Raw genomic sequence first — 26,813 nt, forward strand, 5'->3', positions numbered from 1 at the left:
GGCTCGATTGAATGTAAATGACATTAGAATGAACTCAAAGTAGAGCGTGGCCAATTTCCTTCCCCATCCTTAGCTAATCCGAGTTTGTACCCAAACCCAGATGACCTCGATGCTGATGGTATGTTAAAACACTAAGCTCCTTCATTTTGAAAGACTGCAAGATTTGTGCACTTAGCTGCAAATTGAAGAAATTTGGTCTCCTCTATTTCTAAAGACATCTTGTGGAAAGTTAGGATGCTGCAACTAAATTGAAAACCTTGAAAATTGTGATATCAAAGACTTGTAGCATTTCACCTGTTGCAACAATATTACACAACAGATATATTACAGTTTTAACGAACTGTCAATCGATACAGGTCTACACTTGTTGATGGTGCTGCGTAACGACAGTGCTGTTCAGTAACGCTGTGTTTCAGAATCGACTACAATGGCAGCCGGCAAGGGAGTTCAGGAGAGCACACCTGCATACCTGGGTGGCCTACTAGACGCTGGGGAAGGTAACATGGTGACTTTGGCGGCGGGGGAGACGCGGCTGGTGGCACACACAGCCGTCCTAGTTACCGGGAGCCCCGTGTTTGCCGCAATGTTTCGCCACGACATGGTGGAGTCCAGCAGTGGCCTGGTCAACGTAACAGATGTGGACGGACCGGTGCTGAGAGAGCTACTGACGTTCATGTATACCTTCCATGCCCCCCAGCTGGCGAGCATGGCTGCACAATTACTAGTCGCCGCCGATAAATATGGCGTGCTTAGCCTGAAGGCTCAGTGCGAGCAGCAGCTGGCCACAGCACTGGCTGTGGACAATGCGGTGGCCACAGCTGTTCTTGCTGTGCGTCACTGCTGCCCTGGCCTCAGGCTGACCACCATCTCCTACATAAAGGGGCGCACGCATGAAGTGATGGCAACGCAGGGCTGGGCTGACGCAGTACGCACCCAGCCAGAAGACGTCATAGAGGTCAGCAAGCTGCTCGCGGAGACACCAGAGTCCAGGTAAGCACAAGATGATCACCATTAATCTGTGTGCGTGTGTGCGCGCGTGTGCGATATTCTGAACTGTTGTGCTTGATGAAAAAAACTTGTTAGCACTATGCGGATTTCTTAGATTTACTGCTGGAGAAGGCAGAGTGGATTCTACAACACACCCAAACTATTATACTGTATTTCTTTATCATAACTTGAAGATGATGAAATAGTTAACTTTGAAACAATCCATGTTAACAGGAATGTGGTGTTTGTCACTGTCGCTAAACACTAATTTACCACATAAGTACCTCCTCTCAATGTATGACTGTAAACTTTACTACATGGTGGCGTCTAATGAACTCTTGCGCTGCTGGCTGTGTAGAGGGACAATACTGTCATTTTAAGCAATTATTGCAGAGTTAAACAAGACACTGGTCTCACGTTATTTAAGCAGTGGTGGCATACAGAAACTGTTGAGGGCGTGTCTTTGAAAAAAATCTCTCAATCATTGCTGCAACTGGCAGTGACAGTGCTTACTTGTGGTTTCATTCTGAGGTACCGATTGTTCTATGGGACCTCGGTCTTTGACACCACCATATTTCCCCACCACGAAACCTCCATACCATTGTCATCTAGTGTTGTCACATGGTGATGGTGGGGGAGAGGTGGCCTGAATGCGAACACAGATGAGAAGAGAGGAAGTGGAACAGCAGCCAACGGCTGCTTGTTGTCCACACCACGATAGCCACCTTGCGAATGACTAGGAGCACTGACTGAAAAACTGACCATGTGGCAGTCGCGTATCCAGTAACACAGATGCTGTCGGTTGGGTCGATGGCAAGTGAAACACCTGGGGCAGTGTGATGGCTGTCTGTGGGTGGCACCTCCACGGATACACGGATGTCAGCTCAGGCTGCAATCTAGGTTGACACCACTCTGGCACTTAGTTGCCAGGATGTTTCCTCAAATGTTATGGGCAGTTTAGTCAATGTTTGTGTAGAGCAACTTCCTCATAGATTGCACGTGTGACAGGCCAAACATGAAAAAATGTGGCTTTGCATTGTCTTCAATGGTTCTGTGCACCTCAATCTTTAGTCCTCTGCAAATCTAGGTCACACAGTCTGCTGTTCTTGTCACATGGGTCGCAGACTTTAATGAGAGGCACTGAAAAATTGAACAAGTCTAACCCAAAAATCTTTGCACTGTTCCTAGAACTGAGTGCATGAAACATATATTGCAAGTTCACGAAAAGTTGCTGGCATGTTGCATGCGTGAGCGCGCGCAAGTGTCCCCCCCACTGACACACACACACACACACACACACACACACACACACACACACACACACTACTGGCGTCATCTGTAGATACTACAGAAGTAGGCATCTGATGATGTGGGCTACTGATACTGTCGTGTTATTGATGCACCAGTTGCGAACTAAAATTTCTTTTCTATTGGTGACATTGACACAAAATGCACCTCGTGTAAGCTTCACTGAATCCGTGCACCGGACCTGTGCTTGCCCAGGCTGCCTTGTAAACAGACTGTCAGGCTAGGTCTTTGCATACCATGTGGAAGCATTTTGTGTCACACCAAGGACAATGTTTCCTGTAATTTGAAAAGCACTGAAGACGACTTTCTCATTGTATTCTGCAGTGAACCTCACATACGATGCCACCGAAAGTTTTTACCTTCACTTTCACTGTTCATGTGATCGCTGTTTTATTCACTTAAACATTAGGATGAACTTTAGACTGGGTGTCTTGTGCATCATTTAACAAGAGAAATAGATGGAGAATCAAAGTCAACTTCAATTGTGTCCACCGTACTTAGATTCCACAATAGACAAAACTGTTTTCAGATTGTGTTCAAGCAATTTTAGAACAGCTGTGCAAATGCATGTGTCTGACACATTTTATGTGACTGCAATATGTAACAAAATAATGCTATGGCTTAGCCCAAAGCACGTAAACCTGAAATATCTTGTTTAACCCTGTAAGTTCAGCTATCCACTGTTCAAAACACTGTTGGGGCAACTTCTTGAGACGAATAAATCAGAACCTAACTGCAGTCATACATATCTGAGCAACAGAATGTTCATCTAACTTCCAAACAAGGTCATCATGACGAAAATCGGGGCACAATTTTGAACACTGAATTGGGGCACAGTTTGAAACACAGTCAGTATGTCAGTTCTGACAGATGATGGAGAGAAAGCAATGGGCATCATAGCTGTAACATTGTATGTGTCAAAGTGGGCTTCGACTTGCGTGTGATATTCAGACCAATCCTCTTCATTACCATTAAACTAATGGTGCTTGGGAGGAGTGACTGGCTGTGGAGCAACTTAGTCATTTGTTAGAAGCTGAGCAGCAGTTGCTCAGTGTGCTGCACCTGAAATTGAAGAACTTTGTGTTGAGAGGTAACCTGTTATGGCTCAGACACAGTTAAATGCTTTATGGCATACACAGGGTGAAACAGTACTCACAAAGAATAGTATACCCATTGTCAGATGTCACAGGCTGCACAGATTGCTAAAGCAGGACAAGTGGCGAACTGTGGTGACACTAACATCAGTCTTCAATGCTTGGAAGAGTGCAATTGTGTCTCAACACAGTGTACTGAACACCTCTAATGATAGGCTCCACAGGTAATGACTGCATGTGGCAATGTTAACACTGTGACATCAGCAACTAAAACTGAAATGGGCACGTGACCATCGGCACTGGACGTTGGTGCAGTGGCAGAGCATTGTACAAGTGTACAGTCTGATGAGTCCCAATAGCTTCTTCATCAATCGGATGGTAGGGCATGAATGATATTCCAAGGGAAAAGCTCCTCCCATCTGTTCTGTGGAGAGACAAGCTGGCAGTGCCGCCGTCATGATGTGGGGAACATTCACAGGGGGATCTTGTGGATCCAGTGGAGCTTGCTCAAGGCACCATGATAGCAAATGAGTATTATACACTGGTTGCAAACCACGCACAGCCCTTTGACTCACATTTATTGACAGTAGTGGCAGTTTTCAATAACATGTGCCATGTCACAAGGCCAGGAGTGTGATGGAGTGGTTTGAGGAACACATTGGCGAGTTGCAGTTGATATGCGACCTGATCGCACACATCTGGCATACGATGGAATGTGGCGTCTGAGCTCATCTCCCCCTCTCTGGAATTGATGGACATAGGTGACTTAGGCTGTGTCCTACGTGAGCAACAGAAGAGACTGACAGTGCACAACAGCTTCAGGCGACAAAACACAACCGCAGGTGTAGTTACGGAAGTGTCCTACGTGAGCGATGTCTGTGTCACTGCCTGTCTCCCGCTGCAACTGGCTACGTTTGAATTCAAACGTATTTGAATCTTGTTGCTGCAACATGTGTGACAGAGAGATACAGCCACGTGTCTTCTCGGCAAGACAGTGGAGCGGACGCGACGGCAGCCATTGAAATATTTAGGAGATTATAAGAAAACTATTTGGTGAAAAAATTTGGTTCATCCGCATATTACAGCTTGATATCGTCGCTTGATAAAGGTCTCAATTTATTTTCGTTATTCGTCATAGTTACTGTGCTGCACGAAATTGAGTACATGGGTGCACGAAATTTTGAAGAATTTGCAGAGGTAAAATCACATTGCATAGACTTTCCATGTAGTTCATTTAAGGCCATACATTATTGTGGATGAAATGTAATAATATATCTAAACTGTATTTAAAATTGAGACCGGAATATTTCTTTTCATTCTTGAGATATTGGTTGTTACATCCACGGACGGGGCGGAACCTTTCCTGCGCTTTGGGAATCAAGTGGTCGTAAAAATTGTTGTATTTCATAAACGGTTCAAGATATCGAAAAGATGATATTTGGAAATGATAACACGCAGAAAGGACTATTTATCGTATGATTGACACTCGATTCACTTTTGTAAACGCGTGAGCAGAGCAAAAACAAAACTCCCTCTAAATTACACCATGAGGTTTTTTCTGAATTTTCATAGCCAAACAAAGGGAAAGAAACAGTAAACGAGGTATCAAAGTGATCAGCGTGAGCTCTAGGTTTGTATGAACATACGTAACTGCTTGAAAGTAATCTGGGTAATTATAAAAAACTTAATTAATGAGGTGAGGAAAAATTGAAATATTTCACAAAAAGCTGCTGCCAAGCTATGTAAATGAAGTGTCAAATTTCGTCTGTTCAAGGCCTAGCTATTTTGCACATAAAAAGATACATTGGTATTTAAATGTCAAAAAGGATTCCATCGAATCAAGTATGTTACAAAGGCAAACAAGGAGTCAGTAAATCATTCCTCCTGAATAAAACTTGAAAATCAAAAATGAAAGAAATCATCCACATAATTTATGAAATGATTTGTGTAAAAGAAATAAGTAGATTAGAGAAATGTTCTACATGCTTTTGAATGATGCTCAAACTCATGAACAGAAAATGAGGTGCTCCAAACATTTCCCTAATATTTTTTATATCTTATTTTTAGACAAATCATTACACAAAATCTTTGACTTTCTTTTTAAAAAATTTGTATGCTTTACCTTTACACACTATTTAGATTAATGGTAACGCTTGGCCTTAACTCTGACTGCTGATGAATTACATTTGTAACAGCAGATATCTGTAAAATTTCATGCTTCATTGTAATTTGTTAGGAATTTAATGTTTGTGATATACTTGGAGAGGTGTGTATACACTTAAAGATTAAGTTCTTTGGCAAGACCTTAAAATATGCTTAGAAACGCAGTGTAAACAGTATATATAAAGTGTATTATACAGAATTGTAATGGAGTCAGTTAAAATATAAGATGCAGCTGAAATCGAACCTAGGACAACGAATCATACTCATGTTCTGTAACGCTACCTCTACACATCTAACTGTCCTTCAGTTATCAATCTACGTACTTACATGTCTATTTATGGTAGTCAGTAATGTAGTCAGTCATTCTTCTGCATTTATTGGCTGTTAAAAGTTCTTGATCACATAAAAAACATTTGTATTTAATGTACTGGTGAGATAGTCGAATGCTCCTCTGTTCATTCACGTGTCTTTGAAGATTTGTATGGTGATCTTGGTAGTTGATATTTATGAAATTCTCCATGGAGATTCCTCCCTTTGTAAATTTCATGCACAGCATTCCTTTTCGCTTGATTTTCTTAGGTAAATCTAATTTTGTAGACTTACTCTCCAGCTACAGTATTCTACAGTTTAAGGGTGCTGTTTTATAGACACAGCTGGTTGGCTCTAAGCAGCCTTCTTGTAGCACGACATGTTCGCTCGCACGCAGGAAACCCGAGCTCTTGCCTGATGTTGCTGCTTGTCGCTGGAGTGTCACATATCCAGAAGTCGCTTGCTTTTGTCACTCACATAGGACACTGCCTCAAGTGTGCAGATGCAGTGCCAACTCCCTCCAGTGACCTACAAAGGCCTCATATTTCTTTGATGCAATTAAGAGTCACTGCTGTTGTCCATGCTGGCTATTAGGTAGGTGGTCATAATGTTGTGGCTGACCAGTGGCTATATAAGACATCTGTTGTTGGTGTCTGGAGTTGAAAGTCACTTAATTTGTTTTCTTCTTCCACCCTAAGCGTTCTCATTTTGCTGCCCATTAATGTCCCCCTCCCTCCCCCCATTATGGAACAGTGCGTAGGGATTCTTGATAAGTTGTATTAGAAATTTAGTCTCCCAATTTGGTTAGCTGGTTCTATTGTTTGACGTCATGGCTTCATATATTTAATGTTCGGTGGTTACATTGTGTACCTGTCAGTGGTATCTGAAATTTCTTTAATTCCTGCAGAATAGGTCTGTGTTTTAAGGCATTCCTAATTTTTTAAATGTGAAACATTGTCTCTGGTTACTCATGCAGTTGAAGTGCTTGTGGTAATGTCAGCTTCCAGATTAGAAGTACAGCGTGCCAGAGCTCAGATCGACATGTTTGATTCTTAGCCTTGTGTGAGATGTGGGGAGAAATATACAGACTTGTTGCCCCTTATTGCCTGCATTTTAATCACCTTCCCAGGTCTCCATTTTTCAGAGTTTAAGTTGGTACTTGTTAGTGGATGCACAGTTGATTAGTTCAACTTCGTCTAGTCTAGTCTACTCAACTTTAACCAGTACATTGCTGCCCAATATGTGGTAGTAATATCAGTTGGGTTTGTTCTGATCCCCACACACAGTGTTACCACTGTAGTGATGCTGAAAACACAGCTGACAGTCTAAGCAGGCCACTCCTCTGCCTTCATCTAGCAGCTGTTTTGTTGGTTCAAATTACTCAGTGTGCCTACATACTGGTTGAAAAGTGCCCACAAACCATTCTATTACTGCATACCTGCAATAGTCTAAGGATTGTAGCACCTAGAGTTGTCTGAAACTAGCAAATATTGCAGGGCATCAGAGTTTGTCGAAAGCATATGCAATATCTTTCGCGATGGCTGTGGCATCTTTGTTTTGTATGTTTTTGACAATTTCCAGAGCTTGATTAACTACATCGTCTGTTGCTTTCCTTTTATTAAGACCAAAATCTTGTGGGCCGAGGCCCCGAAGCACTCGCTGCCTGGAGGCAGCTGTACAGTAGCTTGTGCACCTTAGCCATTCTGGTTTTTGAGGAAAGTTGGCCTGCATTTTCTGGATGATTCCTGCAATTATGGTTCCCCAAACTGTAAATAGCGTGCCTAGCCTTAAGGCATCATATATTAATTCTGGTAAGTACAGAGTGATCTGTGATGCTAGTCTTTGGAGTATCTGTGAATGCATCCATTCTGGATCTGGAGTTCGTTTATTCTTTAGTTCTATTATTTCTACCACAACTTTGTAATGTGCAAATGGGTGGGTGACTAGCTGAATTGCATGGAGTGTGTTTGTGCTCCCTGAACATGGTCTGTTGTGTGTCAGTGACATCAAGGTAGGAGATAATTCAGTAGGAATTGTTTATTTCTTCATCTTCCTGTCACTGTACTCTTATACTGCTGTAGCTTACACAGAACACAGGGCAGCAATACATCCACACATTGCAATGTTGTACATGATAACCTGTTGTAACTTCTAGATGTAGTGAAGCATGTCACCATGCCTAGTTCAGTCCCACATTCACATCTCACAGTACACATTCAGCAGCCGAGACAACACTTGGAACTGACAGTTGGTCCTGTGCACACGACAGCAGCCTGACTTCTGGTAGCCCCAGCTTTCAAAAGCATCTTTGAGGTACTGACAACTGGGAAGTTTTCCATCAGTAATTGTGATTGGACTGAAAGACAAAAGGGGAAAGATGTTCTTGTCGGAGCACAAAAGGGTGAAAATATTGCTCTTTGAAGGACTCGTGCAGAAAAATGGAGAACTAGCTGCTTGAGCCCTCATTCTGCTTTACGTACCAAAATTTTTATCATGCGAAGATATTCATGCACACTCCCACTGCCACTGCCCATCTATCTCTCTCTCTCTCTCTCTCTCTCTCTCTCTCTCTCTCTCTCTCTCCCTCTCCCAGCAATAAATGGAAACCCTTTCTTACTTACACTGTCTCCCTTTCTTTCTTTTGCAATGCCACTGTCTCCACCTAACTGCAACAGCTCAAAAATTCTGTGGTGTCAATGTTATTTTTTCCCATCCCCATGTGTTCAAAATTCCAGTCCATAATGTGCTGTCCCCCTATTCCTGTGTGTATTAGGATGCAGACCCACAAAGCATGTGTAGGGTCTCCACGCATCTATTTTTCATTTCCACTGTCATCTCTCCATTTTTCTCCTATTGGGTATATGTCCATCCATCTCTCTTTCACTTCTACTGCTATTGTCTCACACTGACCAGCAATATCTATCTCTTTTGGTTTCATTGCTGTTGTCTTCATGCATCTCAATTTTTCACTGCGACTTTATCACCTCCATCCCGCCACCTAGCCTCCTCTTTTTCTCCCACTGGCACTGTCTTTCCTAGCTTTTGCCATAACTCTCTCTCTACTACTCTTTCAGCACAAAAAAATTGAGTATTTCCAGACACCAAAATTTTTGGTGAGGAAGGTGCAGTGACGACTGAGGCAGCTGGTTCCCTACTTTGCTGTCAGTCTTTCAAAGAGTTAAATATTTTCACCCTTTCATGCTCTGATAGCATTTTTCCCCTGGTAGTCTTTCCCTGTGCATCAAAATTTCCACAGCCAATATCTCTGGAACCACGATACATACTGACAAATGGCTTTTCCGGCTATTAATGTAAGGCAGGGAGTCGCGAATGTAAATTCTGTGAGACATTCTAAATGGTGTGGAAATACTGGTATCAACTCACTTACTTTAAAAAAAAAATGGACACTCCATATTATTCCATACACAATCAATAACAGGAGCGATCACAATAATAATGGCGTTGGTTGCATTGCAATACATAAATTACATTCCAAGAAATTGAAACTAAAGTTGCTGCATGAAATGAACAAAATGTGCTGTTATTGCACTTCCCGCTAAACGAGAGTGACCCGCACATTGCTCGTAATCACGAAGTGATTGACGTGCATGTTCTTACATTCATTTTTTAATTTTTTTTGTTTATACAGTAAGTTCTGTAGGACCAAATTGAGGAGCAAATCTCAAAGGCCATGGAACGTGTCAGTACATGAAATTACAACGTAAAAGTAATAACAGATAAAAATAAATGACTTTGTGACTAACCTAGGCCTCCTAATTGCTGAGGACTGCTGCATGTTCCCTAAATCTACAGCTACACAAGGCTCCTCTCCACTCAACTCTGACAGTTGGTCAAATGTATTGCATATATGCAAAGTAAAACAGTCTGAATACCTCCTCTTCCTAGCTGCCTTCTTGCCAATTGCCAGTTCCCATTCGACTGATGACCATAGATGTTAAGTCCCATAGTGCTCAGAGCCAGCCAGTTCCCATTCCCCCACTACCCTTCACCCGCCTCAACCTATCTAGTTCCTCCTTTGCGTGTTGTAACTGCTCCTCTATCAACTTATTTCTACTACAGATTCTGCATTCCCAGGAGAGGATCTCACTAAAATGACCACTGGTTTCGCCACTGCATTCCCCCCGATGAAAATACTTTGAACAAATCCTACACCATAGCCCACTATTCACAAACCTACGACAGAACCCACACTCCTCACTCATGGTAAAATTTTACAATTACTGAAAAAACTATATGGCTACGTTACCAAAGTTGTTACACCACTAGAATTATTTATAGAACTAACAATAAAGGTCTCGAAATTCTCTGCCTACTAAGAAAGCAACTACTTGTATAAATACTACTACACAACAGCTAATACCAATACCAACAAAACTTCACAAAATTATTAGCTAAAACCAAAAAATTCGAAAGGCTACTGGAACATTAAACGAAGTTAAAACAGCGAATGAAAATTTTACTGAAGTATTTCACTAGAAACAATAAGAAATGTCGGGTGAAAACTAATGTACGGAATTTACCAAACAACTTAAATGCACAGAAAACTCTAAAATACACAGCAAGCGAACTATTCCAAAAGTTTATTAAATCGTTATTTCGCTTCAAACAGCATGAAACACTGCCAAAAACTATTAAATTTAATAACTGTATAACAGTGGACAAATAAGTTCGTCAGTACTTAGCTTTCTAACCGCTACAGCTGTAGTGCAAGCTGCAAAATGTACGCACACATTGCTATCATGAGGGCCTAAGGAAGTAATAAGGGTTTCTGCCACAACCATTGATATCTGCATAAGTGTCCCTCATACTTGTCGTATTCATCTACATACAGATTGTGGAACAGTACCTGCCAGTGTACGCTGCCCCGTTAGTGTCCAGGTCAACCCTTCGCCTCTGCAGTTGCATACAGCAGTGGGCTGCAATCGGCACTGTATGTGGGAATGGCTCACTGTGATGCAGGTTGTTCTTTGTGAAAGTATGTACAGGTACATGGCACTGGTGTACTGTACACTGTGATTGGTGTCAGTTGTAATCGTGGTATTAATTTACCTGTCATGGTATTCAAAAATGAGGAAATGGTTGACATGATGTTACTGTACAGAGAATGCCACAAATATGGCACATCTCCACAAGTATTGTCAGAAGGCTTTGTGTGACAGGGCAGTTCTGTCCATGAACGTGGTTCTGCAGCAGGGGCCTCACACGTGAAGCAACAGATGGAGTTGTTGTAGTGATCCCTGCAATAAAGCCTCGTGCAAGTATTCATCAAATGGTGACGGGTGGGAATTCCTCGAATGAAAGCATGACGTATTCTGGACAGGCATAGATACCACCCGTATCATGTGGCAGTACATAGTCCTCCATAATGACTACGTTCAAAATCACCAGGAATACTGTCAGTGCAGAGTTGCCACAAGCTGTGGAAATCAGGGAATTTCAAAAATGTCAGGGAATAAGGGAAATTTGAAAAAAATAAACACAGGAAATATCTTGTTTTGGTCCCAGTAGATGAAATGGTTTGTTTACTGAGGTGCCAAGCAGTCGGAAGGGGGGGGGGGGGGCGGCAGCTGAGTATGTGCGCCACTTCCTTCCCTCGTTCTTTCTGCTTCTCCCTTTCCCACCTGTCCCCTCACTTGCAGTCAGTGCTGCCACCACTTCTTTCCATTAGCCTAGCAGCTGCCAACAAGAGGCAGGGAGGTGTGAGGAGTGGTTTGTTTGGCTCTGATTCTCAAGAGACTGTAGACAGCGACTGGCGATAGCAGTGGTGTGGGCATGACTTCTTAATGAAAGGTTGTGTGTGTGTGTGTGTGTGTGTGTGTGTGTGTGTGTGTGTGTGTGTGTGTGTGTGTGTGTGTTTGTTTGTTTTTGGTTTTCAAAGGCCATGGCCGAAAATATAGTTGAGTGTGTGATTGGTCTTTTTTACACACCTGTCTGCAGCTCAGTATGGGTTGATCACCATGGACTCACTTCATCAGCATGGTTTCTGTGACACGTAAATAACTGACCACATGGGTGGACTTCCACGACAGCCCAAAACCGCAGGCCATTGCTGAAGGTATCTCAAGGGATCGGGCCTGCCAATATGAAACCGTGAAAAACTCGAATTTTTCATTGTTTTAGTTTCAGTTAAATTTTTTTTAATTTTGACTGGTAAGAATTGATTCTCTAGCGAAGAATACTACTGGAGAACAATACTGCAGCAATAAAACATAAACGAGAGGGGAAAAAGTAAATCTTTAGTTGTGAAGGAAATGTTCCATTTAAAACAAGAAATCATGTTGCACGCACAAGTATCTGCAAACAGCAAAAATGTATCAAAGACCTTCGTAACAATAAACTCCTTTCTGTAAGTGTGGCGTCACAACTGCCTACATCAGGTTCATTTGAGCAGTTGTCAGTGGGTGGATGTGCAGTCGACGTGCATATGAGCAATAGCTTCTCCCTCTTCTGGCTACTTGAAGTGCGGCTGTTAGCTCTATCGGCAGTAGCAGCAAGCAGCAAAATGCTAATGAGAAAATTTTTTCTTACGTTCCATAGCTGCCAGCTTCACGCATTGTGCAGAGTTACCTGAGTTGTAGTGGGGAGGGGTTAGCCTCCACGTGACCCGTATTTGCGTTTAGTGCTATTGCTGTATAATCTTCTTTTACAGCTCCCAAGTCAAATGAAAATAAAACGTTTTTCTGTGGCTGGGAGCTATCAAGCGAATTAAAACACATTGACATAATTATGGAAGGCAAAAATATATTAGTTTCAGTCTTCTGGATTTTATTTTATTTCAAAGATTTTAGCAGTCGAGCATTAATCACTTTGCAGAACAATGAACTTACCGTCTTCTGTTTGCTAAAGAAATTTGGCTTTATTAATCACTCCCACTGAGGCAATCAATTTAATTGAACCAAAGTGTTTCATGCCACAGAATTGGCTAGTTTCAATTGTTCACTGAATTTAAAGTCCACGTTCTCATGTTGTGACATGTATGGTACTATGCCATTATAAAGAACTATACATGAGATGGTGTTGTTGTTGTTGTGGTCTTCAGTCCTGAGACTGGTTTGATGCAGCTCTCCATGCTACTCTATCCTGTGCAAGCTTCTTCATCTCCCAGTACCTACTGCAACCTACATCCTTCTGAATCTGCTTAGTGTATTCATCTCTTGGTCTCCCTCTACGGTTTTTACCCTCCACGCTGCCCTCCAATGCTAAATTTGTGATCCCTTGATGCTTCAAAACATGTCCTACCAACCGATCCCTTCTTCTAGTCAAGTTGTGCCACAAACTTCTCTTCTCCCCAATCCTATTCAATACCTCCTCATTAGTTAAGTGATCTACCCACCTTATCTTCAGCATTTTCTGTAGCACCACATTTCAAAAGCTTCTATTCTCTTCTTGTCCAAACTATTTATCGTCTGTTTCACTTCCATACATGGCTACACTCCATACAAATATTTTCAGAAACGACTTCCTGACACTTAAATCTATACTCGATGTTAACAAATTTCTCTTCTTCAGAAACGATTTCCTTGCCATTGCCAGTCATCATTTAATCATACAATCTCGTACAACATGAGATGGTACAGTACTGCTATTCGAAAAAAATTTACATCCCAAAAACCACACTGAAAAGGTTAATATCACGTGGGACCTACTTCATTTTGAATGTTGACAAATCAATGTGCACTTCAGGCCGGATTAGGAGTTTCAGTATAGTTTACAAAATTCTGATGCTTTTGGAATATCCTCTGATGTCATGTTTCTTTTATGGTGTAATGTAAGATCTCTTTATGCTTTATACATACATACATACGTGCGGGCTTCCTACATCATTGCAGCTGCACACGCGCATTAATGCCTGTTTTCGGGCGCACTCTGGCAACTGCTAAATCGAACCTACTTCTAACAATCTCGGGATAGTTTTGCGAATGGTGGTTTGAGAGGTGTTACTTTCAAAGTAAATTTCTCTTTATGGAAGGTGAATTATGTTACGTGTGAGAAAGTGGGATGAATTTCTTCAATCAGAGCATTTGACTCTCGTTTAGAACTGAATACTTTCAGGCCCAACCATGTAGAATAATTTGTGTCTCAGGAGACCAGACACATCATTATTCCAAATTAGTGGCACATTTGTGTGAAATACCTTAAGTATAACACACGCAAGAAAGATCAATACTACATGTGAAAGCTTAGATTCTCTTGTAGCTTATTAATCTTAGAGACCAATATTATATGAGAAAGCTTGGCTTTTCTTTTTGCCACACTACGTATATTGATGTAAACTGTTAACTTTTCCTCCTTGTGTATTCACGCTACGTAAGTGATCTCACTATTGGCTTACTACAGGGTGTGCCCTATTCTCTGAATATCTATCATCGGCTGCCGAGATCATGTTGCATGTTGGCTTACATAAGGGCATCGCAATCTCGATTTCAAAGCTCTGGAAAGTAACGTGCTGTGTTCGGTGCAATTCGAATTTATACTAATATGAAAATATGCAGCGTATTTGTTTCCAAAACGTGATGGAAGACAGACCCTTCAATTGCATCAAATAATGTGGTGTCAACATGATGGATGCCCTGTGCATAATGCCACAGTGGAACAGTAGGAGCTAAACTAACCACCCCACATCGATGAATTGAACAGAGCAATCATATCGAGGGATTTCCAGAAGGATCGCCAGACCTCACGCCCATGGACATTTTTCTCTGGGGAAATGTCAAAGATGCGGTGTACCAGCAGGTCCCAACAACAAGTACGAACACTACAGCCTATATTCGTGCTGCATGCTCTGCAATAGCATCACAAACACTGATAGCCACGAGTGGATCAATGACGGAGTGGGCACAGCTGTGTTGCCAAGGATATAGTGACAGCAGTCACTAAAGATGTTCAGTGACACGTCCCGTACATGGCATGTACCATTGTGTAATTGATAAACTACATACAAATAGCATGTATCCCTCTGTGTGACCCTTTGACAGCCATTAATTTTGTTTACCCTGGTCAGTGGATACCAGTATTTTCTTACAGTTATGTGCACTGTAGTAGTATGAAGCACATAAGAGTAAACCATGCCCTTGTTTATCTTGCGGGTGACTGGACATCTGTGTGTTTCCTAGGCCATGTACTAACAGTGTACATAGCGATACGTAAATACAGCTTTGTTGTATCATAGTACTTAAATCACACTGCGATTTCGAGCAACATGTGGGTTTCTCTTATATTGTGAAAAGTGCAATAATGTCATGTTCCGCTTATTTCAAGCGTCAAATTCATGTACCAATTTCTTAATGTAATTGATGCATTGCGGTGAAATCAATGCCATTACTGTCTGCCCCTGGTAACTCAGTGGTCAGCGCAACGGAATGTCATACCTAATGGTTCGGGTTTGATTGCCGGATGGGTCGGGGATTTCCTCCTCTCAGGGACTGGGTGTTCTGTTGTCCTTATCATTATTTCATCCCCATCCACATGCAAGTCACCAAAGTGGCATCAGCTTGAAAGACTTGCACCAGACGAACTGTCTACCCGATGAGAGGCCCTAGCCACATGGCATTTATATTTTAATGCCATAACTACTACTTTCTGTTGAAACCAATATTTCCGCACAGTTTAGATTGTCCCATAGTTTTTACTTTCTTGAGCCTCTGCTGTACATTCATACCCGTGAAAGCTGTTAGTCAGTATCTGTTGGTGGTTCCACAGATAATGGCGGTGAAAAGTTTAGGTGGTACGCCACGTATCAATCAAATTCTGTAAGTCAACAACATTTAGACAGTTTATTTACGTACTTCGGCACATTTAGGTACTTCGTCATATATAAACAACAAATAAGTATGCATAATATGAAGTTAACACAAAATTATTTGACTTAGGTTTCTTTCTGTATACCTTGATCAAGTGAAATATTTGTCTTAAGACGTAAAAATGTTGTTAGTAATAATTTACAGAATCAACAGCTTTTCCAGTTATATATGTTTTTAACAGTAATTTTAAGTTATTTTCAACACGTGAAAACCCTCATGAGGCCATTTTTAGCACTGTAGTACAGCTTCCCATCTATTTATATATGTGTGAAGTGCCTATTATACAGAGGTAGTATGTCATAAGGTTTTATTGATGGAAAAATGCTGGGTAAAAACCAAGTTTCATGACCTCAGAACCTATGCAATGGCCCTAAAACCCTTGCCATGTGTTCAGTACATCAGTTAAAACTATATGTGTACTTCAGATGGGATATCACACACATACTTTGAGTGGATATAAACACTAAATATGAACTCTTACATATCATAACGGATAATGATATCCAAAAAGTTTCAAAGTTACTGAAAAATGTCATCTTAAGAAGACATGGCGAAGGTGCTGTCATGAATAGAAATTACTGTCCCCACAATTGGTGCTTTTCCTACACAAAAATCTTGGTCCTTTGTGGCTTTCCCATGAACAAATTGTGCTTTCCTAAGCCACCTAAGGTCCAGCGTGAGCCACACCTAATGCAAAATAACCAGATGATTTCCTCAGTTTGCCTGGGCTGGAAGGAGTGTGTGGTGTTTAAATTTTTACGCTGTACTGAAGGATAGCAACAGTATGAGATATCTTCTGTCTGGTATACAAATGGCCTTCAGGCTAAGGGCTATCCGAAACACTACATGCCTTGTCTCTGTCACCAGCGGAACATGAGTTATGACCCCCGGAAAATCCGTATTTTGGGGCGCAGCATTTGGAGCATAATGGTACCTTGAAGTGTGATCCATGGGATGACTAAAACACAGCGTCCTAAAAGTGTTAAGTTGCTTGCTCAGAAGTGTGATGTCAGTCAGTGTAATCACCAACTGGTGTTCCTTATGCTCTTGCCACTGAATGCTTCTGCTGCAATACAGACTTTACTTTGTGTAATTGTCTTTCATTTCCTTGGTATGTGTATGGCGTATGCCAGCAATTTCTGTAGCCAATTTATTCTACTATGTACAAGGAGTACAGGGGAATGTGGCATAATTTTATATATAATTTTATTTATAATCAAATAAAAATATGATGACTTTTTAATGACTAAAAGTTTCCTCTGGCTTAGCTCCATTCTCTCGTGCCTTATCTGAAATACCTTCCCTGCGAAGTTAAGTAGCTGCTGTCTTAATGTTTGTTATGTGTGCCTGTTATAGTTCAGTCTTTGATAAATGAGCTAGTTTGAGTATTGCTTTAGTGACGTATTTGCAATGTCCTGTTCAATAATCCTGTCAGTCCAGAGATACTGGGCCCTTACATTTACCTTTGGTTTGTTATTTCTGAACAATTTTTTGTTTGGTACACTTAGCTGCTGTTATGGTGGAACTTGGGAAAACCAGTGTGTAAACTGACAAAATGGTGGGCTGTTGAACTCAGGCTCCCCACCAGTGTCACAGACAGCGTGTGTCGTGTTGCCACTGTGGACAGGCCCCCGGCTGCAGTAAGCGACCTTCTGCCCCCCCCCCCCCCCCCCCCACAATACCCTGTGCGCCCACCCGCTGACGCAGTGCCTCTTGTTTTCAGCGTGCCAGCCACTGCAGACTGTAGGCCCACCAGCACCAGCCACGGCACTCAGCCGCTCAGCGACTGCGGCCGCACTCCCACCGCTGCTGCCCGCCATACTCCCCCGCCACCTGACGACTCGGCCGTCTCCCGCCTGCGGTGAGTACCATCACTGCCAACGCACGACTTGTACATTCACAGTAACTCTGTGCCGCGTCAACCAAATGTTACACTGAAAGGCTCTAATTTAAATTTTTTAAATTTTCGATGTAGCTGAGCTTGGAGCTATCAGGAAAACTTACTTCTTCATTTAATTGGTGTGTTTAATGCGGCTGGGGCTCTTGATGGTGTTGACGTACCTTAAAAATTAGTCCTAAAAGAAGTTGGTGAGAAGACAAGGTTTCAGTGCACTGACATTCAACGAAACTTACATGTCACGTGAATGTATTCTCACAAGAAACCTCTTTTAAGTGCGAGGTCACACTGTCTTTCACTCATTTGAAAGTGTTAACATTTCTGATGGAAAAAATTTTAACTGCTAATGACTCACCATCTTCATCAGGAGGGTGACAGAAAAATGTTTCCGTGAGGTTCAGAGATCAACCTCCTATACGACACACTTATTACACTTAACAGAATAGACATCGCCGACACCCGAGAAATGTTCAGGACAGACCATTAACTTGAACCACGAGCACAAATGATAAAAGGTCACAAAGGCAAACTGTTCAGAACATTCAGCTAAGCATCCACTCTTTTAAATGATACACGTGTAATGGTGTGATAACAACTGATGGAATTTGATGGCACGCAAATGAATGCAAAACAGTCTGTCATGGAGTTTATCATGAAACTCGCCATCCTTGAAGGTGTACATGGAGATAGTGCGATAGTACATTTTATAGGCATAGAACAAACATACATCTAGAGGCTGAATTTTCCAGTGATACAAATTGTTGTATCACACACCTTTAACGAGGGATAATTTGCTCTAAAGGAGTGTGGTTTTTATATGCAGACCAGGAATTGAGCAAAAGACATTTTAACAAGCTGTTGGTCAGAAGCAGTGCTCATACTATAGCTGTAGTTCTCTTATGCCCATTTTCCCGCTCTTGCTTGCTTTCTCATAACTATTCCCTGTTATTGGAAATAAGCGACCGACGGTACGGTCATAGGCAGTTGGCTGTATAACAAAAATTTGTCTGACAGTGAGTTGAAAGGTTTACAAGATGCATTCATTGGGACTAGATTGACATTGCAGTTCCTTCTTAACATGAACGTGCTCAATGTACCAGACTAGTACCTGCATGGGCATAGGACAACCAACAGTGTGACTATTCAGCATGCCATTTGAAACTGATCAGAGAAGAATGCAGCAAGACGTTATGGAATAGTGTGTCCCAACTTTCAAGTGGGAAAGTGGGTGCAATGCATATGTTGTAACTTAAATGGCATGTGAAATGTATGAATTGACTTAAGAAAATTCATTGCTCCCACCTATACAGAGATTCGAGGATTCCATAACTCAAATTATCTAGAATGGTCAGCCATCGATATGAGCAATGTGTGTATCTACTTGCAGTGGGTCCCACGGCTTCCTATTGTTGTTATCCAATTTGGTTATTGTGTTAGTGAAGCAAGGGTTCCATTGTTCTGGCCAGTAAGTGTGTCTGTGTTAAGTTCTTTGTGTTCCACTGCCCAGAACCCCATCAGATTCCCTTATTGATTTCGTTCTTTTCTCCTAGTTCAGTATACTGAAACACCTGTTCATTTTCATATATTGGTATGTTTGTTGCATATATCGCGAATCTCAGCTGCCATTGATGGAAACACAATCTGCCTGTGTGCCATGCCCACCTGCATAGCCCAATAAATGTGCGAACATTCGATACATATAAACTTCTTACGCGGTGAACAGCCTCTTCACTCGCTCCACAGAATCGCTGTGGGCTACTGGTAAAATAGCAACACCAGAACAACCACCCTGACTCCACAGGAGTGAAGCCCAGCTTATTCACTAATAGTGAAAGTTACTCATGCTACTACTGGATTTTACACTAAAATTATTGATGAGGCTAAGATTAATGAGAGTAACGACAAGCTCCATTGGAATCACAGTGGCAGTACATGGCAAGGGTTTAACAAGATGTGAGTGGCCAGTTGTTCTTCGTAGGCTTGTGGATGCAGCTCTCAGTGCAGAGACGTCAGTCAGGCTGTGTCCTACTCATGTCTGGTGCCGCATGCGAACTTCCACGAGAAAATATCATCATTTGGAGCTAGCATAATGGTGTTTCAGTGAAATATCAGCAAACCCAGTGAGCAACTGTGAGCAGTGTATTTCCCAGTAACTGACAAAACAATTCTCAGCTGATATGTTATACTACTGCTGGCTGCTATTAATTGTTGTTCCAGTAACTGTCTGGAATTTGTGCTGTTACCCAGTGACAGTCATGGTACAACCAATGCCTAACCAACACCTGACGGATTCATGGATTGGACTGTTCCCTGGACAGCATATATATGCCACGAGCCGATTTCCTTCCTTCTTCTTGCTCAAGTCTCCAAAGTTTTTAAGAAGAATGATGAAACGCTCGTTTGGACATGCATGCATGTCTCAAGGAGCAGGCACTGCGACAGCTACATCTGTTATGAACGAAATAATTGATCAACAGAGGCACTGCCTCATTGTTTTATCTCCCCACATCAGTCAATGGCTTTCAATCAAAGCGTCCTCCCCAGTACAGAAATTGATGTGTGTATGAGTACAGTTAGTGATGCATGAATGATGACATTTTGGAAGTTTGGGTCTGGCCATGAGTTGTGCATGTATAGCGAAAGTGGTTAAGGCGAGCACTCGCGTAAAGCAGGAAATCTGGGGTGGAGTCCAGGTCTGGCATGAATTGTCACTGCCAACATTCTCTTACGGACTTGAAGGCTGCAGTACTCGCATCTGCAAAAGCATTTCACGCATTTCATAATGGCTGCAGCCGCTGCAGTGCATTTTTCTTTGGATATGCACAAATTCACAAACGAACATTTTGTTGGTCTTCGTAACAACACAGCCACTGCAATACTGTCAATGATAATACACTGATGTGATAAAAAGTCATGGGATACTTCCTGAATTGTGGTGGACCTAGACATGGCAGGGACTCAGCAAGTTGTCAGAAGTACCCTGCAGAAATAGGGCCGTGCTGCTGCTACACCCCTTTATAATTGCGAAAGTGTTACCACTGACCTCTCGATTATGTCCCATAAATAGTCCATGAGATTCATGTCAGGTGATCTGGGTGGCCAAATCATCCGCTTGAGTTTCCCAGAATGTTCTTCAAACCAGTTGCAAATACTTGTTGCCCAGTGACATGGTGTAATGCCAGTCACAAACATCCCATCATTGTTTGGGCAAATGAAGTGTGTATGAATTGCTCCAGATGGCCTCCCCTAAGTACCCGAACATATCTATTCCCAGGCAATGTTTGGCTCAGTTCAACCAGAGGACCAGTGCATTCTATATAAACACAGCCCTCACCACTATAGAGCCAGCACCAGCTTGCATCATGCCTCATTGACAACCTGTGTCCATGGCTTTGTGGGATATGTGCCTCACTCAAACCCTACCATCAGTTCTTACCAACTGAACTCTGGACTAATCTGACCAGCCCACAGTTTTCCAGTCCTCTAGTGTCCAGCTGATACAGCCACGAACCCCAGAGAGGCAATGCAGGCGATGTTGCACTGTTGGCAAAGGCACTCACGTCGGTCTTGTTACCATTGCCCATTAGGGCCAAATTTTGCCGCACTGTCCTAATATATGTGTTCTTCATAATGTCCCACATTGATTTCTGTGGTTATTTCACACAGTGTTGTGTGAAATATGCAAATGCCACAGCACTTGGTCATTAAGTGAAGGCGTGATGAGAGGCCGTGCCTGAAATTTGGTATTTTTGGCACACTCTTGACACTGTGGATGTTGGAATGGTTCGAAAATGGAATTTCCCATGCATCTAGCTTAGTTGCATGATGAAATGAAAATATATCATTAATTTCTCCAAAAAATATTGATATACTGTTGGAAAATGTGACACTGATATATATCATTGTATCGATATCAAAACAGCAATATCAACTGCTGATATTTCAGTTTTATAGTATATTTTTTCACAATGTTCCAAAAATATTTGAAGTATTTTTTTAAATTGTAGTAGGACATAATTTTACTTCCACTGTGTGAAGGGGTCCTACTACATTTTGAGCTTTCATCATTTCCGATCTTTCTGTTTGACACTGTAAAGCAAGTATATGTGGCACAGAACAATTTTGATTGCACTGGGGGTGGTGGTTTGAATGGAGTAACAAGACTGATAAGAAACAGAACACCAGTGGCGTTAAAACACAATTTTTGCGGCAACTAGTGTGCTATTTCTTTGAATCGATATTCTTTAAAAACAGTTGCTGAAGATCAACAACAAAAATGTAAATGTCGAGAATGGTAGTTGCAGTGGGCGCAGATGTGTGAGGGGAAATGCTGACATAATTGGTGGCCAGCACTACCAACAGTAACTGCAAATGTTTAGATTCACCATGCAATTTTGACACTACAGCTGCTAGGTCGCTGGCATTTGCGGAAATGAAAGAACAGGGAAGGCGACATGAAGTGTATCAGACAAATCCTATAAATGCGACAAAACCAAACGATTGACCCATCAGACGCCTTTCATTGTGCCACTTGCGTGGAGTTACCACTTTTAACGAAGTGTTTATCGGCATGCGTGAACATCCAACATTTCGTTTCAATTCTTGCTCTAAAGGAGATGGGCGGGTTGCTACCTTGTTGATGTACAGAATATGTAATAATAAATAGATACTTCTACAGCTCAAAAACCAGCAGTATATTTACAACGTGTAGCCGATATTTTTGTAGGCAGGAGAGCCCCAATATTTTGTCCACCGATAGACACATATGTTTCAATATATCAAGAGTCGATATAAACATTTTAATAAATACTCATGTATTGGATACTCCATATTCTTAAAAATATCAACAATCCTAGTCTAGCTCTGACTGCCATTCTGCAATCAAAGTCTGCTTATTCCCGTCGTGCAGCCATTAAGGCGACGGCAATGTTTGCATGTGAGTCACTTGAGTAAAAGTGACAGCCTGACCAATGCACAGCCCTTTTATACCTTGAGTGCACGATACTACCACCATTTGTGTATGTAGACATCGGTATCCCACGACTTTCGTCAGCTCCGTGTAATACTTGACCTGTCTTTGCTTGAAGGCACACAAGTGCTTGTTAATGGTGAAACATATACTGTCAGGTCGAAATTATAAACTACTTGCCATTATAAACAGAGACAATAAACTTTAAGTAAGTTAAACGTTTTGTTCAAAGTAACTGATGACTTTTCACCCACAAACTACATACTTTTGTTAACAAAATGCGGTTTTAAATTTAAGTATGTACTCAAGTTGTGGACCATCCACCTCAGGCCACATGTGGAATTGCTGTTTGAGAAATAGATGAACAGAAGGAGATGTGTTGGATGATACGCAGTTGCATTGTATGGCGGTTCGATGGCTCATATCATCTGACATAGTTGCAGTTCACTACAGACTGCATATCTCAGTGCTCTCCATAGAGAGTAATAGAGGAGTGAAATCAGGGTAGCTTGCCTGCTGATGTGCTGCAGCATTCCATCCTGCCCAGAAGTCAGGAAACTTTTCATTTGGTGGTTGCTTTATAGCAGGAGAAGAGTCTGGGCAATGGTCGTGTTCAAACCACATACACTGACAGTTATCCAGTGGTACTTCATCTGGAAGAATGGGCAGAATGTTTGTAAGAACATGTCCATATGTACTTCCATTTAACCTCCCTCCTTTGATGAAGTAAGGTCCCACAATATAATTTCCTATCATACCACACCATACATTCGCAATTCAAGGTCGTTAGTATTGTACCTGACCAAGCCAGCATGGATTTTTAGTGTCATGTGCAGGCACTGCAGATCAGATAGATATAATTGTATGCTATGTTCAAAATGTCTTCGACTGTTTCTGATGTACTGACAGACGGTAGGGATGACATTTATGTGAATGTGGGGTGCGAATGACACTCGTCTCCCACATTCCTATCGGTATGTCTCATGCTACTGTTTGAACTGACAAGCATTGTAGCTGGAACAGCGTCTTCAAGTGCTCTGTCAGCCACAGTCTTTGTCCTTGTCCTCTGTGTGATGATGCTGGAGCTCTCTGATCGCACCGGTGACCTAATTATTCGTGCAAGGCTCTGGTGCAATGGACAATGATGGAAAGAAGATATTCCTGTTTCAACAGAATTTCTTTGACATCCTTGATATAAAATTAGCATGTCTGACTTCTCATTGCTGTACATACCTGCATTCCAAGAATACTGAAGCACAAGAGACTCGCATATAGACTTGGCAGTTCGTGCTAATTCTACAGTGCAGTCAAGTAAACAGTTGAAAGGTCACTTACATTGGTGCAGCCTTGCCTGACTATCTTTTGTTCATGATGCAGTGTTGCCTGTCAGTGGAGTGAGTGAGTGAATGAGCCAGTGAGTGCCCACTCTGCCTACCCACCTACGTCATGAGATGCTTCTGTGCGCTCTTTCAAAGTGCTGTACCACAGCGCATGTTTTAAATCAGCAGTGACCCAGTGTGGAGACACATCCTGGCAGTGTTTACTGCTATGTAAATGAGTTGACACTATCATAATGCAGCAGACGACTGCCCACTCCTGAAATGCAATGTTATGGAGTAAATTACATTAACATGGGAACAGGAATCAAGTCAGGGCTCCCGTATATGTTGCAAATATAAAACCGAATGCCTGTTCCACTGAATATGCGTTTGTCTACAACTTCCTCCAAAATTGGCATATATATTCCGTCTGATAAGATATTAAACAAAAAACACTGCAGGTATACTGGAGAATTTAAGGCTTTCCTTTGATGGGATGCGTTGAAACGCGACAATTCTTGTGACAAGAGTTGTGCTCAAAAGTGACGGAAAACTTGTTTCGCGTGTTCTACAACTCATTTGCATGACTCTATTGTCATGTTGGTAAACATATCTCAAAAGTATGTGTACACCAGGCATATAGGATATTTAGTGTGTTGTCAGATGTTAACAGGGTTATTGGTGTGTTAGTAGTAGTGGTGATTATTTGTTTAATGTAAAATTGGTTAGTGCATTTGTATTACATGTTGTTACAAGAATGGAATGAAATGCATCAAGGTTTTAGAAATATTACATACTGCTTTTGGTGAGTCTACCATCAGTAAAACTGGTCTTAATGACAGATACACATGTTTCGAAGATGATGATTATGAAAAGGTTCATAAAAGAAGACGAAATAAGTTTCACGATATGATGTTTGAGCTAACAATCAATCGTCTGTGACAATATTCCAGATAACCGACAACGGTCAAAAGTGAATGTCATGTTTCTCACAGTGTTCTTAGATTTCAACAGTTTAGTGCACCATGACTTCCTGTCACAAGGTGAAATGGTCAGCAAGCAGTGCAACTTTAAAACTCATCGCCACTGGCCTGAAGAAAAAAAAACCTTCAAATTTGTTGTGGAACAAACATCTCTGCATTGTGATGATGCACCTGCTTACAATTTGTTGCGTGTTCTTGCATGTTTGGCTACAAACCATACTGTAGTCGTGCCCTTGGCACCACGATCATCCCGTATGAAATTTTGTTCCGAAAAATTAAGACAAACCTTAAAGGCCTGTCTTTTTCATACACAGATCATATTCGAAACACACCCCTGAGAGATAAGGGTTATCTCATAGACAATTCCAGAATTTTTCAGTAACTGGTACAAACGCTGGAATAAATGTATAACATGTAATGGGAAATGTTTTGATGAAGACATTGATGTAGACTAATACATAAACCCAGTAATAGATCCAATATTCACTGTTTCGCTTTCAATAATGTTTTCAGTGTTGGCACCTACGTTTTGTTGACAGGCGATGACGTTGTATTTCACTACTTAGAAATGTGATTAGTTACTTGTGTTTTCTTCCTAAGTATCAGAAGGGATTGCTGCCAACAGAAGGTAGTGTTAGAGTTGTATTCGTGTGGAGGTCAACCATTGGTTACTAACAGGATTCACAGGTCAAAGGAGGTGACTCTTTGGAGTGAATTAGGAGAAAGTTACAGCTCATTTTGTAATGAGATGGAGTGAACCAATTTTTAATGGGAAGTGGCTGCAGATTTGTATTGTGGGCTACTGGTAAGTATCTGTCAGCAATACGCTGATAGATCTGTATTGTAGAGGGGAGATTTCTAGATTTGTAACTTGTCGTTAAGCAGAAGTGTATACACGACTGGTCACAGTTTTACGTCTGTGATGGTTTTTTCATTTGGTGTCTGAGTGTTTATAGCAGAGTGTAAGAGTGTTGATGTTTTGTGCAGGTTGCTTTCCGAAGCAGAGAGAGGGAGGAGGCTGATAGAAGCAGCTTAACTTGTCGTTAAGCAGAAGTGTATACACGACTGGTCACAGTTTTACGTCTGTGATGGTTTTTTCATTTGGTGTCTGAGTGTTTATAGCAGAGTGTAAGAGTGTTGATGTTTTGTGCAGGTTGCTTTCCGAAGCAGAGAGAGGGAGGAGGCTGATAGAAGCAGCCAAGGAGGGGGTGGTAGAGCAGCTGTGCAGGTTGCTGGCGGCAGGAGCGGACGTGGGGGTGAGGGACAGAGCGTGGTACAGCCGGACTGCCCTGCACTGGGCAGCAGTCTGGGGCCATGTGGGGGCAGCCAGCTGCCTCATAGGGGCCAGCGCGGAGGTCGACGCCAGGGGCAGCAGGCAGACGACACCCCTACACTTCGCTGCAGCAAATGGCCACACGGCTTTGGTGCAGGTGCTGCTGGATGCATCTGCTGACCCAAATGGCAGAGATGACTTGGGGCTCACGCCACTACACTTGGCGGCAAGGTGGGGCCAGACAGGGGTGGCGGTTGAACTGCTGCAGGCGGGAGCTGACAGTGTGGCCAGGGATGGCGGGGGGAGGACCCCTCTGGACCTCGCCATGCAGAACAATGAGCAGCAGCTTGTGGAAATGCTGCAACAACGCTGATGTACAGCATTACACAACACATAATTAGTTTTACCATATGTCTTAGTCATAAATAAAGAACACAGAAAAATGATCTTTTGTTCACTCATTTATACCTAACATTTCGTGCTGCATATCACTACTCCGGTAACACAACAACTGCAACAATCAGAGATAGCTGTAAACTGACATGAGGAACCATTATTTTGAGGATTAAGTCTGTAAAATACTTCACGATAGATTTTTCAAGATCTCAACAACTGAAAAACACTCCATTATTAATAAACATCACCTCTCTGTCTCACCGTATACAACATAATCAAGTTTCTTACAAGGAT

The 26,813-nt window shown here is 42.0% G+C and overlaps 1 protein-coding gene across 1 annotated transcript; it reads left to right on the forward strand.

Moving 5' to 3' along the window:
- The first annotated feature begins 420 nt into the window (after nt 1-420).
- LOC124554011 (ankyrin repeat domain-containing protein 23-like) lies at nt 421-26,569 on the forward strand. The gene is made up of 3 exons (XM_047128033.1): nt 421-990; nt 17,406-17,543; nt 26,004-26,569. The coding sequence occupies exons 1-3, from the start codon at nt 428-430 to the stop codon at nt 26,494-26,496; spliced, it is 1,194 nt and encodes a 397-aa protein (XP_046983989.1). The 5' UTR covers nt 421-427; the 3' UTR covers nt 26,497-26,569.
- Nucleotides 26,570-26,813: the final 244 nt, after the last annotated feature.

This window comes from Schistocerca americana, chromosome 11 (genome assembly GCF_021461395.2).
Source record: "Schistocerca americana isolate TAMUIC-IGC-003095 chromosome 11, iqSchAmer2.1, whole genome shotgun sequence".
NCBI lineage: Eukaryota > Metazoa > Arthropoda > Insecta > Orthoptera > Acrididae > Schistocerca > Schistocerca americana.